This window comes from Dipteris shenzhenensis, chromosome 26 (assembly GCF_047967505.1).
Source record: "Dipteris shenzhenensis isolate YYH24624 ecotype China chromosome 26, Dip_SZ_1.0, whole genome shotgun sequence".
Taxonomy (NCBI): Eukaryota; Viridiplantae; Streptophyta; class Polypodiopsida; order Gleicheniales; family Dipteridaceae; genus Dipteris; species Dipteris shenzhenensis.
The window spans coordinates 49915008-49931871 of NC_141621.1; the positions used below are offsets into that span (position 1 = coordinate 49915008).

At 45.4% G+C, this 16864-nt stretch overlaps 1 protein-coding gene across 3 annotated transcripts in view; it reads left to right on the plus strand.

Annotated features, from left to right (window-relative positions):
- The window catches only part of LOC147885224 (putative folate-biopterin transporter 6), a 59114-nt gene that overhangs the window by 36327 nt on the left and 5923 nt on the right, over window positions 1-16864 (plus strand). For 2 of the 3 annotated variants that reach the window (XR_015543593.1, XM_087398039.1), the window contains exons 3-6: window positions 7056-7126; window positions 7237-7444; window positions 11901-12176; window positions 12561-12749. Coding sequence is in view for 2 of the 3 variants with exons in the window: in XM_087398039.1 (XP_087254165.1) it covers window positions 7056-7126; window positions 7237-7444; window positions 11901-12176; window positions 12561-12749 (744 nt within the window). In the remaining variant the exon portion in view is untranslated. The remainder of the gene's footprint in view (window positions 1-7055; window positions 7127-7236; window positions 7445-11900; window positions 12177-12560; window positions 12750-16864) is intronic. The other variant, XM_087398040.1, reaches the window with a different exon arrangement.

Consider the following 16864-nt stretch of genomic DNA (forward strand, 5'->3'; position numbering starts at 1 on the left):
AGTAGGAGAGATTCCAGTAATAAGTTCAATTTTATGATCCCCAAGTCTCTCAAGAGGCGGCTTACTGGTTAGCTCTAAAAACACACTTAGCTCGCTTTCGAAGGATGGCTATTTGCCTATAACTGAGGGAATCAACACAAGCTGGGTAGGCTCTTTCATCACCTTTAAAAGTTGAGAGTGACAATACTGATGTCGCGGCCTTTGTGTCGAATAGTAAGAATCTTCTTCTTGTAATCAAGGTAAGGATTCAATTGTCAAGGCATACGAAGGATCACATCGTCCAACTAAATCTCAGCTTTCCCAATAGATTAAAAATTTAAACCATAACACATCATAAATGAGAGCATGTAACACAGAAAAGCGAGGCTGTGTGGGGTGTGAATGAGGAGCACCCCCTTCAAGAGCTCAATCATGTGGCATATTTCTGTATTCTGGTATGCTGAATCTCAATACAATAGTATTCTAGAACTAAGGACAGAACGTCTGAAGTCCTAGAAGGCAAACTTCAAAGAACTAAAGCCACTTCTTTATAACTGTAGGAGGGAATTACTATGATAATAAATGAAGTCCGTGTAGCCAAGATATGGAGAGAACCCTGGAATCTTTGTCAAGTGCCAAAACTCAGCCAATAGAACAGGCTGAAAACTAAGTTTGTTAGAGAATACAATAGAGGGTCTGCACAACAGAAGCTAACCTCAGAGTAGCGTTATGGATTCCAAGAACTCACACAGTGGTATATTCAAATCCAAGGTTCTTTCCATAATGTGTACTATGCATAGATGTACAGTAAGTAAATGGACAATGCACAGTAGAAAGAAAAAAAGAAAGCTGTATTAACGTCTGCGGGAGGTCTCATGGGCCTGCGAGACAAAGTACAATCCAAAAAGGTGACTCATACAAGCCATTGTGGGCTGAAGCAAAGGGCTTGCTAAGACGCTTGCTGAGTGCTAAAGTGCTAAACTAACAGTATATCAAAAACATCAGCTAGTGCTCCGAATACATATCCAGGCTCAGAGGTGGCTCTCCGATGAGAGGAGAAGATCTCTCATATCTGTGTTTATTGAGTCGTCTCTCGTTGTGGCGGGGGACGTCGTCTCTGTGATCCCTATATCCGATGTGCCATATCAAGAGTGACACCTCGGCTCTGACGATCTCCTTTGTGTAGCGCCGGAATGGGCTGGACCTCTATCATTTGTGCTCTTCTATCTCTGCATCGTGTGTGGTCTTTGTGTCTCTGGCTCCATCACTCCGCACTGCCTCCCGCTGATCCATGCTACCCTTGTATCAGCTATCTCCTCCTCTATCTCACTATGCCTGGGGGCTGCCTAAAATGCATAGAAGTCGGCAACATGGCATTGTGCTCAATCTATTTTGTGTGGCACTGTCACCTCATGCTGATCTCCTACAATAAGGTCTCTTTGTGTTACCACATCTCCATTAGATAGAGGCCAAAGTAGACCTGGTCATATAAGTGGATAAGCTAGGAGAGTGGCTCGAACCCATGTCCCTCCTGAAAGAGACAATGATACCGTCCTTGGATCTCATAGTAGGTTAGGCAAGTGCATAAGAAGTGCTCCTCTGTCTCCACCTCTGCTAGTGTGCATACCGTACAGATCCGCTGCTCTCTAGGTGTGGCCGTGGCTCTCCCTACCTTGATCCTCAGCTGATGACGCATCTATACAATGGCAATCCTCAGTGTGTGTGAAACCCGTCTGTCCTTCAGATACCGAGTCTTGGTGGGAAGCTCCTGGTCCCCTCCACAAGTCCATGATGTATAGAGATGGAGTAGATCCAACCGTATGATATGGTTGATCATCTCGTGAGGAATGGGGCATCCAGGCTAATTTGGAAGGGGGGGAGGCGGTCCATCTGAATACCTTGGCTGTCAAACCACCTGGATATGCATGTGTACTAGGCCATGCGAACCCCATTCTTGGCTAGTTGTCTGGACGACTCTAGTGCCAACCTCCGTAGTCTCCAACGAGGCAAGGCCCATACCCTATGGAGATATGTGACTGTCTAGAAGATAGCATCGATCTGGATTGGTGTCATAGCAAACTCTGCCTGTATGATCAGATGAGGGATCGAGGGCTTACTGCGAATCATCGTGGACCCCATAGTCACCTGTAGCCTCTCGAATCTCCGCCACTTGACTACTGATAGGTGACTCCCCAGAAGAGTGCCGTGTACATGGCTATCGGTCTCACAAGAGAGATGTAGAATGACCAAAATATAGTTTCATCTAATGTGGACACAATACAAAAGCTATGTTGAGTGTGCCACCCTTTATCATCGGAGTGTTGACTAGATGTGGACCCATGAACATACAAAATACTGTTCTCCTACCTTCGTGGTGGCACATCCAAAACACTTGGCTTGCGGTGCTCTCCTAGAGCTTGTAGGGGCCTTGTATGTGTGCCCCGCAGAACACACCTTCCGATTGATCCTTTTGGACAACCTCTCACAAGGCATTGCTTTGTTGTAGATGCTTGACCTCTTTGCTGCTCCATGGACAGCCAATGGTGAGGCATAAGTTCCTCCCTTGAACCCATCTTCCTTGCTGCTGTGAGGGCAACCATGAAGACCCTTAAGCTCTTTATCTATTGCACTCTGAAATCGGTCTTCAGTTAACTAAAGGGCAGTAAACTTTAACTAACTTAGCATTCACACCATTTGCAGGCACATTGCATCATTTCCAACCACTTCCATTAGTTAATTGCCATTGATAAACAAACTTTGAAAACACTTAAAGGGAGGCTAGAGTGCCCGTGCTTAGTAACCAGACACAAGATACCCACTGGCCCCAAAAACTTTGGCACCCCTTTCGGTATTTATTTAAATCTTAAAAAATGGAATCTGCTTTACAACAAGGGCTCACCTTTGTACTGTGCTTCTTGCAATTCCATTGTCAGAGCCAGACGTGGGCTTCAAAGGCATCCAATTCCAGTGCACACAGTAGTACCTCTGCCAGGGCAAGACTAAGGCATTCCTTAATGACTGTGCTAACTGAGTGTGACAAGGCATCAATGCAAGTCCCCAGAAGTGCTCAAATAACCTCAAGGCATTTAAATGCAACACAAAACTCCTCTGGCTCCTTCCTAGGTTGTAACTGAGTGTCTTTTCACAACCCACATGGCCTAGAGAGAGCTTCAAACAACAAAATGCATTGCATTAATTTCAAAAATAGCAAATGGAAATAAAAAAGGAAGTCAAAATGACTGTACCCGTGTCTGTGGAAGAGGGGCAAGCTCTGCCCTCGCACCTTTCCTCTGTCTAGGCACCTAGAGAGAAAGAAAGATGTATTAACATTTGAGGCCTTGCGGGCTTATGGGACAAAGTGCAAAATACACCAAAAACAAAACTCATATAAGCCTCAATGGGCAGGCGCTCTAAGACCCTTGCTGAGTACTATGCTGAAATAAAGAGCTCAGTAGCTTGAGCAAAAACAAGTAGAGACACATGCTATTTGAAATATGCTAAGAACTGGGAATCAGAAGCCGAAACCCAGCACTATGGTGGCTGTATGTGTGCGGTGAAAATGTCTCAGATCTGTGTCTGTCGGACTGTCTCACGTTGTGGTGGTGTAGGGAGACGTGGTCTCCTCAATCCTTGAACCTGCTGAGCTATGTTTAGAGTGACCCCTCGTCTCGGGTGGTCTCTTCTGAGGAAAGTTGTGATAGGCCGGACCTCAATAGAACGTGCTCTAGTCGCTCTCCATATCGCGGGTGGTCTCTTTGTTGCTCTCTCAGTAATCTAGACTGCCCGCATATCAACTATCTCCTCCTCCTCCAACCTGTTGTGTCCTGGAGCTAACACAAATGCATAGAAATTTGACACGTCGCTGTGGTCTGCCTTTGTATCCTGTGATCTGGTCGCCTCTTGTTGCTCTCTGATTTGTCGTAACAGAGTCTCCTTGTGTTGGCACATCTCAAGCAGATAGAGCCCAATGCATACCTGGTCATGGAAGCGGATCAATCGTGATAGTGGGCTGAAGAGGCTCACATCTTGATATAGCCAATGGTATTGTCCCCTGATCTCATAGTAGGTTGGGCAGGCACATAGAAAATGCTCCTATGTCTCAATCACTTCTAATGCAGATCTGCTGCTCCTTGGGTATACGTGTTGCTCTCCCTGTCTCAATCCTCAGCTGATGGGATGAAACCCGCATCTGACCAATGGCGATCCTCAGCGCATGTGAGACTCCTCTATCCTCAAGATACTGGGGTTAGATGGTGAACCCATCCTCTGATACTCTCAAGAAGTGATCACAATAGAACTTGGTCTTGGTCTGGAGCTCCTGATCTCCCCCCCAAGTTCGAGATGTGTGGAGCTGGAGAAGATCTAACCGTATGATACGGTTAATCTCATCTTGTAGGATCGACTTAGGGGGTGCATCCATACTGTACTGAAAGGAGGGAAGCATGTCCATCTGAATCCCGTTCTTGGCAAACCATGTGGATAAACGTGCATACCATGTGTCTGCTCCGACCTTACCTAGTTGTGTGGATCACTCCTGGGCCAGCCTTGGTAGTCTCGATCTGGGTAAGTTCCAGACTCTATGAATGAATGTCAATGGCATCAACCTGCAGTGGTGTCATGGCAAACTCTGCTTGTATTATCTCATGTGGAATTGAGGGCTTACTCCGAATCATCCTAGACCCCATAGCATAGTTACTAGGGAATGGGAACGTTCCGGAACTTTGGGTGTCGGAATGGGAACGTTCCGGGAAGGGGGAACGATGCCATGTCATACACGACACGTCATCCTATAACATAAAACTATGTTAGAAAATGAAAGAAAACTACATTTTACAGCTTTAAACTTTCTATATAAGCTCTAAAATACTCATTTGATTTTTTTTAAAAGACGTTCCAGGGCCATCCCGGTTCTGGCAGACTTCCTAGAACGGCGTTCCAGACATTCCGGATGTCAGAACGCTGTTCCCTGGTAACTATGCCCTAAAGTCACCTGTAGCCGCTCAAATCTCCTCCACTGTGCCATCGGTAGATCACATCCCCAGAAGGGGGCTGCATACATGGTAGTTGGTTGCACTAGCATATCAAAAACCCAGCACTTCGTTAGTGGATCTTGGAAGTGTGCCTGGAAGCATTGTCTCTCCAGCCGGGCTAGAGCACTCCGTCCCCTTGTGAGCCGTGCCTGGGCTGCATGGGTCATAGTGAAAGGGGTCTTGTGAAGACTGCTCCCAAACATGTGCAGGATTGCACTATCTCCACTGGCTCCTCACAGTGAAACTGAGTCAACGGAGCACTGCGTGTGAGGTGTTGAAGACCATAAACCTTGGTCTTCCCAAGGTTGACTGTCAAGGCTCTCTCTCTGCAGAACGCCTCTAGGACCTCTAGATGTCTCTGTAGCCCCTCCACTGAAGATGAGATAAGGACTATGTCATGAGAGAGAGAGAATGAGAAACTCGGAGCTTAGCTAAGAGGGGAGAGCAAGGCTCAGGGATGCGGAGGCCAGGGGCAAGAGAAAATAGGTAATCTAGCATGGCAAAGTCCACCTGCAGCCTGCGACTGATCTGTTCAGCTCCAAAGGACAGCCTTGCCTCGAAATACGTGCCTAAGGGTGCGTGCAAAAAGCAAATCAGTGACCATGTTCACCTCGAGATGCATGCAGCTGTCTCCGGATGTGTGCAAACAGCAAATCAGCAGCAACGATCACCTTGGAAAGCGTGCCAAGCAATGGGCAGCAAAGGAAGAGGTGTCGTATAGCAGCAATCAAGGTCCGTACAGCTGGAAAAGGCTCCGCAAAGCAGCATGAATTGTTCTGTACAGCCTGTACGGAAGTCTTTGAATCAGTGGCAATAGCCTATTGGTAGTGGAGCACTTGACTAAACAAATAGAACCTCAGTTCCATCCGTCCTTAGTCAGTCTTGAGGATACATGTCGGAAGATCCACCCACCTAAGGTGGGGAACTAGATACTTCCAATTTCCTGCTCAATTGAGTGGGAAAACGGATGCCGCTTGTGGAAGGGCCCTCTCCAAAGCTAAAAGTGGGCTTGTTGTGTGGCAATACCAAAAGGGAAGTGAACATACCATGCAAAACTATCTTTGGAAGGAAAAACCAAACATAGAATGTACTCCAGCCCTGTGATGTAAAAAACACCATGATCAGGAAGTTGCCCTTTTTTGTTCCACTCTGAAGCAATCTATTACCTGTTTGGCCACCTCATCCTCTTTCCTCATGTTAAGCTGGTCCGTTTTTAGATCTAACTTATGATCCACTGTGCGAGACCATGTCGAAGCATTTCAAGAATTAAACTCTTTGAATTGATACAAACCATGCATTCCTGGTATCCATGAAATTTACAGTTTCTTTTTCTCAAACAATAATAGTATGATAGGGATGCCATCATCAAGACAATCTACTTCCTAGAAATACTATCAACTACAATATTCCATGATACAAAGAAGTACATTTTGAACTGCGATCCAAAGCACCATCAAAGATGCAGACCACTTCATCGAACATGTACTCATGTAGACTGTAGAGGGGCATGCTACTTCACTAGAGGAGTCACCTTATTTTTTGCTGGTTATTACTTGGGCATACTTGTCCTTCTTTGTTTTGCTTTATTCAGCTGTTGAAAAGGCTCTTTTTATATTTTCTGAGCTGAATTTATTCAGTCAGAAATGGTACATTCACTTTTACGAATTGGCTGCTGTTTTTTTTCAAAAGACAAAAGAGCTTAGTTTAAGGACAAACCAGGGGAAGAAGACAACAACATTTTGGGTTTTATTTGTTTTGGGAGACATTTGTGTAAAGAGGAAGTTACATTCAAAGGCAGTTTTGTTAAATCATGGACTTCCTTGGATAGTACTAGCTATGAGAAAATGGATGTCAGTGACGAGTAAAGTACTAAGTTAAGGAATGCACACTTGTTGTCCATCACCACGGTCTTGTTCTTGTGATCCCAAGAAGCTCAGCTCCTTCTTCCCTTGAGGCTCCTTGATGTCTTGTCCTTACCTTTTGACATTTTATCGAAATAATGTGCACAATAGATAGACTCATTTTAAAAGATATCATTCTTTGTAGGCTCTTGCTGGGATGCCATGGAACATCAAGCCTGCTTATGGATTGATCACGGATACATTTCCAATTGCTGGGTACGTTTCTATTGTATAGAGTAGTATTTTAAGGGGGAGATAGCTCGCGTCTTCTTTTATCCTCTTATTTCAAGCGATTTTATTTACTTATCGAGCTGTTTCGACTGCAGGTTTCAGCGCTGGCCATATCTTGCTATATGTGGTATTGCAGGTGCATGCTGCTTATGGACACTTTCATTGCTCTCTGCACCTTCACCTTGGTTGGCAACATTACTGATGGCTGGGGTAGCACTATGCACAGCATTCCCAGATGTGGTAGTAGATGCAGCAATGGCAGAGCAAAGCAGGAACTTGCCAACACTAGCAAGTGATCTGCAGGTATATAGATATGATAGTTTTTCTCTAGCTAGTCAATGAAATCATGTCTGTGTTAACGTCAACTTTGATTCGGCTCCTGCTATGTATGTGAAGCAACTTAGGATTGAATTTAATTAGAAATCTGAAAGGATCCCAACACCCGTGTTTCTATGAATTTCCGTGTAATGCTATAGTACTAACAACAACTCAATGTCTAACTACAGCTAAGGGGGAAAATCTTAGATAAGGATAAAAAGTGCCCTGACGCTTCTAGCTTATAAATAGATTGGCCACTGCCTTAATAATACTTTATTGCTAACAGGTGTGTCAAAGAAACTATTAGCTTCTAATGGTCCCTCATTTCTTAAGAAAGACTGTGAATCCTAGAGATGCTCGAAGCTGCCTTACTATCTAAGGAATTAGCCAATCCAAAACCTTCTGAATCCTCTCATCATCAATGCTCGTGCCCTCTCCCTCTTGAAATCTTATGTGCAAGATTACAACAAGATACATCTCATTGTAAAAATCGAGCCAAAGAAGACTACACCCAGGTAAGTGTATGAGGAGACAATCTCAACTGGTGACCAGTCGAATGTGAACTAGTCCCTATGCATGGCTGCTTGACATGCGTTGAAGATCTTAACCTTGCTCTTACCAAGGTTGACCTTCAAATCATGTGACTCACAAAAAGCCTGCAATGCATCCAAATGTCTCTGAAGGCCCTCGGCAGAGGACATTAGTACTACGTCATCTGCGTACAAGAGGATCTGAATCAGAGTACAGGCGGCGAGAGAGCAGTCAGCCCTCCCTAGCGCCCCCATGAAGGTCTCTAGCTCATCTATGTAGAGGCCAAACAAGGTTGGTGAGAGTGGAAAACCTTGTTTGACCCCGATGGTGCTCATAACTCCTCTGTTGACCTGGCCCCTGTTTGAACTCGGCCTGAGACTCTCTCATAAAGTGCCATAACAGCCCATGTGATCTCCGGGTCATACCTCAACTCTTGCAAGCGCTTGATGAGGTGGGTCCGTGGGACTATGTCAAAGGCTTTACGGAAGTCCATTAAGCAATAGTACACCTTCTGCTTCTGTGACCTGGACATCAGTACTATGTCATCTGTGTACAAATCAAAGTACGGGCGAGAGATCAGCCAGCTAGTGCCCCCATGAAGGTCTCTAGCTCATCTATGTAGTAGAGGCCAAACAAGGTTGGTGATAGTGGACAACCTTGTTTGATCCCGATGGTGCTCATAATCTCCTCTGTCCACTTGGCCCTTGTCTGAACTCAGCCTGAGGCTCTCTCATAAAGCGCCATAACAGCCCATGTGATCTCCGGGTCATACCCCAACTCCTGCAAGCGCCTGATGAGGCAGGCCCGTGGGACCGTTTCAAAGGCTTTGCGGAAGTCCATAAAGCAACAGTGCACGTTCTGCTTCTGTGACCTGGCCTCCTCTATGACACTCCTGAGTGTGAGTATGTGATCCATGGTCCCGTGGTTGTGCTGGAATCCTGCTTGTCCCTCTGCCATGAGCGGCTGACCTCTGTGTCAAGTATTGATGCATAAATCTTGGACAGGACATGTCCAATCATAATGGTCCTGTAGTTTTCTGGACTCATGGGGTCCCCTGCCTTGTGAATAAGTGTCATAGTATTAAGAGTCCATGCATGTGGAAAGCGAAGGCAAACTGCTTCATTGAATAGCTTTGCTAAGATTGGGGCTAGGATGTCAATCCCATATGCAATAAACTCAGTGCAGAGTCCCTCATGATCTTTCGCTCGGTCATTGTGGAGCTTCCATGCCACATCCTTGACACCACCTCTAGTGAACAGAGTGCAAGTGGTGGGGGGGGGGGGTGAGTGTGAGAGATCCGGGGTGGGTTAGTGTGGAACATCATACAAGCTATGTGCATAAGTGTGTCACACTTGGGTGTCAGTGAGGGGTGAGGGCGACTTTCATTCAAGAACTTGCGCCAAAAATCTTTGGAGTTGTTGCTGAACAGAGTATTCAGCAACTGGGGGTTTTTTTGCTGAGCGAGGTCCGCTGGAGCTGCTGCTGCTGCCCCGCCATCTCTGCCCTCCCGTAGCCTTCTCTGCCTCCCCCCCGGCCTCCTCCTCCTCTGCCTCCCCCCCGTCAGCTCCGCCCCCCACCATCTAGCCACCTTCTCTGCCGCCCGCTCCGCGGCCCCTTCTGCCATCTCCTCCACCTCCCACCTCCTCTCCTTCGTCGGGTCTGCTCCCCCTTCCTCTCCTCCCCCTGCCTCCTCTCTACAGCAGCGGGAGCATTTGTGCTTGTTCGGCAAAAGAAAATCTTGGTGGTGACCCTTGGTCTAGCCAGAGGGGCTCTATGGCAACACCCTCGAATCCCATAGCCGTTAAGGTTCTTCTTTCCCCAGCCGACAAGCAACAGGTATAGTGGGCAGTTTAGTCCCTCCAGGGCAAGGCAATCATGGGCATAATTGTGGGCTTCACTCCTACAAGGAGACAGGTGCGAGAGTGGATCCAGGCGAGCTTGGCATTAGAGAGTGACCACATTCAGGAGGTCACCATCTATGATCTATGGAAGAGGCATATTCCTCATCCTGCTGAGCTCCCTCGACATTGCCTCGACGCTCGTGGAGCAAAGTCCCATCCTCCTTGGCCCGCATCTGTGTTGTATCTCTTTCCGTGGTACCATGGCTTTACAGTGGAGGACATGGACACGACACACCATGTTCCCCGTTTTTTGGTTACGCTCTGCTTCCCAGGGCTCCCAAAGGAGTATCGAGCCATCCTTCCCTCCATTGGTCAAGCATTTGGCACCGTGCTCGAGTCTCCGCCAGATTCGATCGCTTCAGTGGTAGCAGATGATGGGGTCCCCACGATCAGACTGGTGGTTGAGAGCCCAGAGTCCCTTCTAGAGTTGATCCTACTAGAGACCCTTGAAGGGAGTACACTTCGCTAGCGAGTGGAGATTTTTGGGTTACCAGGCCAGTGTCTTCGTTGTAGATAGACGGGTCACCTAGCCAGAGACTACCCCATGGTCAAGGTCGAGCCCCTCCCCCCCCACCCCCGTAGAGCAAACAAAGTCAGCAGGCCAAAGCCCAGCACCCCCCAAACAGGAGCAGTAGGATTCTCAGACCCCTTGAGTGACCCCCTCAGAAGGGGACTGGACCCAGGTTAAAAAGAAAAAGAAACCAAGCAAATAGGCCCGTAAGCGCCGCAAGCAAAGGGCTAGACACAGAGAGAGACATGGCTTTTTGAGAGGCACCTAAGGAGCAACAGGAGCCCTTATGTGCAGATCCACCTCCTCTAGTAGAAGGGGCCACTACCTAGCCAGAGGATCCTCTCGTGATGGAGGTTCAGCATCCACACTCACCCTTGCATTAGTAGCGAGCCCCAGGAGCTCCTGACGCTACAATGGCGGAAGCTGCGGATGTTACCCCGCCTCCCTCCCCCTCTCCCTCTAGATCCCGCTCCCTCTCCACTCCTCTGGAGTCCCCCGCCCCCTCCCCCTCCCCTCGCCCCTCTTGCTATGGTCACCCTCAGCAAATCATGCATAACAGTATATTTTGCCTCACAAGTGACAAAAGACTCTGACATGGCTGGGCGAACTGTTCCATCCAGTCGCTCAGCCTTGTGTTGGTTCTCTCTGGCCCAGCCTAAGGTGATTCAAACTAACTTGATGCAGCCCACACACCCTCTAGGTGATTCACAGTCAGGCTGCTCCATCTCCCCTGCAGGTTTGTCACCCCTTTGGGTTTTGCAGCACAATCACCTCGGATTTTCCGAACTACACCGTACTCCATGAATTGAAACAGGCTCTACCTCAATGCACGCAACTTGCAAAAGCACCTTCGACAGATGAAACACATAGATACCAACTATAGAAATCCCTCAGCACGTGGGCTAGAGGCCAGACCCATGCCTATAGGTCTGGTGTCCCATTATGCCAGAACCTGTCCCAAGGAACCTTCGGCACAGCATCTCTTGATCTGCCACATAGATGGAAGGAGTCCAAGCTCATAATCCAGACGAGACCATCCAGTGGTGTGTGCACACTGAATGAACTCGAAATAGCTTGGTCACTCTTATATAGAAGAGCATCCCGCTTATGGAAAGCATCCTTGGCTGTAATCAGCCAACTGGCCCTTGCTATCGCCCAAGTTCTCTAGTCCCATATTAGTGTGCTTCCCTTAATCCCAGGGCCGCCTAACCCTGTTGCATTAATTGTATTGATGCGAAGATTAGCGTCTATGTACATAACATTGACCTTATCCCTGATAAATTTTAACCATTCAATTCATACTCAGAAGAGAGTGTTTTTTATTTTGTGTGTGTATATGTCCATGCTTCAGCAATGCTTTTTCACAACTACCACCAAGCATTTTTTAATCGCAAGAAATAGGGAAAAAGAAGCAATTATAAGGCTCTGATTTGATTCGCAGGCCTCTCATCTCACAGGCTTACCTAATAAAACTATTGTTGTGGATTGATTTGTGCAGAGTTTATCATGGGGTAGCCTTTCAGTTGGTGGGTTGATTGGATGCACCATATCTGGACCAGCTGTTCATTCACTTGGACCTCAAGGATCTTTTTTGCTGGTTTCTATTGCTCCAATTTTGCTTTTAGTTGCTGCATGGGCTCTCCCAGAAGAACGGTTGCCAGAAGGCCTGGACAGTGGCAGATTAGGGGCAATGTTTAATACTCTTCAGCTTTTTGGACAGACTTTGCAAAATCCGACTATATGGAAACCAGCCCTTTATATCTATTTATCACAGGTGGTAGTCACTTCTTACACTTGGCAGAAGGTTCTTTCGGGAGAAAAAACACTTGAGATGTGCCTAAAGGTCATTAATTGCTTTGACAGAGAATGGTATTCCAAGAGTTTAGGGAGGTTCAGCAGAGTGAAAAAAAATTGTAATGATTAGCTTCAGTATCAGAGTAGTGCACTTTCAGTGGACAGATTAGCTAAGTAAATTTATAGTTTCTAGAGCTTCAATAACTGGCTTAGAAAGTTCGTCCCTGCTGATGAGCCAAGGCTTGGTTCATCATCAGTCAAATGTTTAGCGATACCGCTTTTATGCATTTAGATGGTTTGCTTGGCATTATTGCTATACTCTCTTTTTGGAGTGTAAGCTTAAGTGATTGTAACCTTTATGCAGGGGTTATGCCCAGACATCTCAGAAGCCATGTTCTATTGGTTCACGGATCCAGTGGACGGACCTGGTTTTAGTGAGCAATTTATTGGGCTAGTGAGTGCCATCGGCTATCTTGCTTTGTTTGTAGGAATCGCTATGTACAACTGCTGGTTCAGATTCTACACTTTCAGAGCAATGTTCTTCTGGCCTCAGGCAAGTTTAATTACCTGCATATTTAACACTTATTTAGCATGGCAAATAAACTGAAGATTGCTGATATCGAGGGTTGTAGCAATGAATGCATTTTGCATCGGTAGGTATAGATATGTGCCTGCAAGTAAACCTCTTAGACATGAATGGATTTTAGAATTAATTCAATTTTCTGTTCTGATATTTCATGTTCTTTCTGTTAATTTTACAGTGCTCTATCAGATTTGGCAACTTGTCTAGGAGTTTTGCTGTTTTAGTGAATATGAATACATGGTTTGGACACTGGCATGAATAAGAAACAATTAAGGATGTGGCACTGTGTAAATATGTAGGTGTGTATGTTTGTGTGGACGTGCATGTGAATGTTGGGCTCGCATGCTCACACACCACACGCATGCGCGTGTTCCTGAGTACCAGGAAAAGACCCATAATAGCTATGGGACTCACACAAATAATGGCATTGTATTGCACTGTGTGAAGGTCTAATCCATATCTTAAATCTATCAGAGTTGAAAAACCCACCATGGGCAAATCATTTTGGAACTGGACTTGGAACTTACAAGTGCACTAGGCACTGAGGAAGCGTGTACACGCATGCGCATGCGTGTGCTCATGTTCTTCCATGCTGCTGGTAGTCTTACATATGGTCTACCTGCTTTCCCCCATGGTTTCTATTAAATCTTCCTATTCTCATCTTTAAATATCATAGAATGCCTCACAGAGGCTTAAGTGACATGGCACAAAGACAGAAGCTATGGAATAGAATGGCAGCTTTGAAAGTCCCTAGAATATAATGGAAGTAACTTAAGATTATATGAAAAGGTTTTGGGCGAGCTGGCAAGGTGCATGGTAGATGGCTCGAAGGAGAAGAAAAGTAAGCCTTTACTAGTAACATTAAGGTGAATAAAGCTGCCCACCAATATGCCCAACCTTGTTTTGGATATTCATAGAGATATGAGCCTGAAAATTGGATGAGGAGGAGGAGGAGGAGGAGAAGGCATCCAAATAGCTGGATATGTTATTGTTCTACTACTGTATGCACATGATGATTGTGTTACTTGCGACTAATCCAGAGATGATTGAGTGCACTCAATGAGTTCTGCAATTTCTGAACCTAGAAAAAAGTAACAATCATGGGAATAAAAAAGAAGTATGAGATATATAGTCTTGAGGATTGTTGCTCCATATAGATACATTTGGGCCTAGAAGTCAAAGACAACTATAAATGGAATGCTTATGTAGAGAGATGAGTCTTAGGAGGACAAAAGGAGCTCTTTGAGGTGCAAAATACATGCAAAAAACACATATATAGAAATGAAAAAGTCCTTATTTGTATGGCTGCTAAGCATTGGGACCTTGCTTAGCATGAGAAGCTTGTAAAAGAATTGAATCTGTCCAAAAAGGTTCACAGTTGAGGAATTGGGAGCCTAAAATGGGCACCCTAGGTGATGGTTAGCTAGGTCCAAGCCTAGGTGTAGTCTAGGTTCTACTCTAATGCCGAGTCTTGTAAAACAACCATGGGGCTTTTATCCTACTTAGTAGAAGTCAAGGTGGCTTGACCACCTCTCCTAGGGCCATGCTGCGAGTCTCTCGTCCGCATGCACCATCTCATTCCTCTCCCTTTGCCCCGGAGCAGCTAGCACCCCATACTTTCGTCTTGCCTTCGACTTCTAGCTTTCATTTGACCCTTCAAGACTACCCCAGCCTCTCTTTCACCCTCTCTTGGCTCCAACCAGAAATCCTTCATCGAGACTAGGTACCTTTTTTCAGTTCAGTTATCACAAGCCCATTTGAGAGTTTTGGCACTTTGGGCTTTGGAACAATATAGAGTTATTAGAGGTACCCCCTTGCATTATGATTCTGCATGGGCTAAAAGGTAATACCATATGAGCGGTTGGGTGTGCAACATTCCGCTTTTGGGGTTCTAAATTCATAGATATAGGTAAGGATATTGTGGACCTTGCATCTTCTTGGCCTCCTTGTGAAGGCCGAGATGATCTAGATGTTAGGGGAATGTCGGGCCAAAAAGGCTGAGATGTATGGATTGAGCGTGGTTGGAGTGCAATCTATGAGATTGCCTTTTCTCAAGGATAGGTCAATACTTGTGTCTTTACTGGAATTGATTCGACTATAGACGGATTCGGAACTTTACAACATTAATTAGAAACTAGTGTTCTAACAATATGTGAGAACGGCTTTAAGTTTGTTACACTAGACCCACAATGTGGGTGAGAGCTAGCGGTGCCCTAGCACGTTGCTTATAGATTTGGATTAATCTCCCTACAAACTCCTCCAAATCAGAGTTGCTAGGCATTTGAAAATGTTGACGTTTCAAACGAATTTGAAAACTTTGAAAACGTTTGGTATGAAAGACAGACACTTTGAAACGTCTAGGGAGAAAAGTGTTTTAAACTTATTATTCTTTCCTTTTATAACCTTAAAATTTCCCCAAAAACTTAAATATGTCAAAATAAAAGTTTATTGACATTTAACATTCATGATTCTAAAAACACTTATATGATAAAGAAGTTAGGCTTGAGTTCTTTTTTTTCATTCCCTTTTTGGAGTCTATCGCTTTGGATGTTTGGAAAACTTTCAATAGTTTGTGCAATTCCGATCGAAATCCACTCGTTCTGATGTTACACAAGCTTCATTCATTGGAAGGCCCCTAGCTGCTGTGCTAGTTGGAGGCGTTTGCATTTCAATTAGCCCAACCTTGGCACTGGATGTTTGGACTAGGGTGCGCTGATTTGAGATTGAGCTCTTGGTTGGGACTTGTAGGATCCCATAGGATAGAATAGATGCATCTTGCAAGAGGTGTGAGAGCACAATGAAAGAAAGATGGTAGATCTCTAGAGAGAGGACTCTCTCTTATAGAAAAGGGGAGAAGGTAATACCTTCCCTACATAGTGGCAATCAGCCCCTACATCAGTGGGAATCAATCCCTACATCAGTGGGATTGCCTTTGTCTTACATCATCACTTAGGTCACACACTAGACACATCATAGCACTTGATGTGCCTTTACAACACACACAAACACACATGTGACTCCCCTAGATGCACACATGCACCATAGAGCAAGCCCTTGATCATACTTACCCCAACAAACCCCCCTCAAGGGATGCCTCTTGCAGTGTCAAGGATACATCTAGTCTCATAGTTTCTCATGCCATCTCATGGTGGTCAAGTAATCTATGGCTAGGATCTCATGCTAGCAAGGGTTCCCAAGGGTGTGAGGTTCACAGAAATGGGATAGTCAAAACACATATCACATGGCCTACATCATATGGTGACAAAAGGTGATTTACATATTCTTTTTGGAGTACTACTCCAAGCAGAGAACCTCATAATTTTGACCAAGTGATGATAAACAAAGTGCCTAAAAAGCATAGTCTTCATCATGTCGAGACTCATCAAAATGAAAGTAGATTGGCAGTTTCTGACTTGGTAGTTTCTTCCTTTTTGGCTTTACAATACTTTTCATGGTGATTGTTTTTGCCACAATGTTTGCATGGATTGATCTTGAAGCAATCTTTTGAGAGGTGATTAGTCTTCCCACAATGTTTGCAAGGTGAAAACTTGCCCCTTTGAATTTTTATGGCATAGGCTGTGTCATTGCCTCTCTGGTAGGCTATGTCATTGTCTCTCCGGAGTTCCATGTGCCTTTCTTCTTCTTGAAGAGCAGAAATAAGACCTTCAAGAGTAGGATTAGGAAGATTTTTCAAAGTGGTGGCAACATGATCATAATCTTCAGGCATGCTTTTGAGCAATACTGCCATTGCATCATCTGTAGTGATTGGAGAGTTGATAGAAGCAAGTTGAGTCATGAGACTCCGCATATAATTGACATGGGCAGCCAAGGGAGTGCCATTAACCATCTTCAATTCAAAGAAAGCAATCTTAAGTGACAATTTTGAGATGTGAGAGCTAGCACTAAAAATAATGTCAAGCTTCTGTCAAGCTTCAGAAGGAGACTCTAAATCAGAAATGTGATGAATATAGTCATCTCCTAAGCCAAGGGCAATGATGCCATAGGCTTTCTCCTCTCTAGCAGGATCTCTTGCCGGATGTGTCGGAGCTGAGGATTCTCCAGCATTAGAGGCTGTTGAAGAAGTA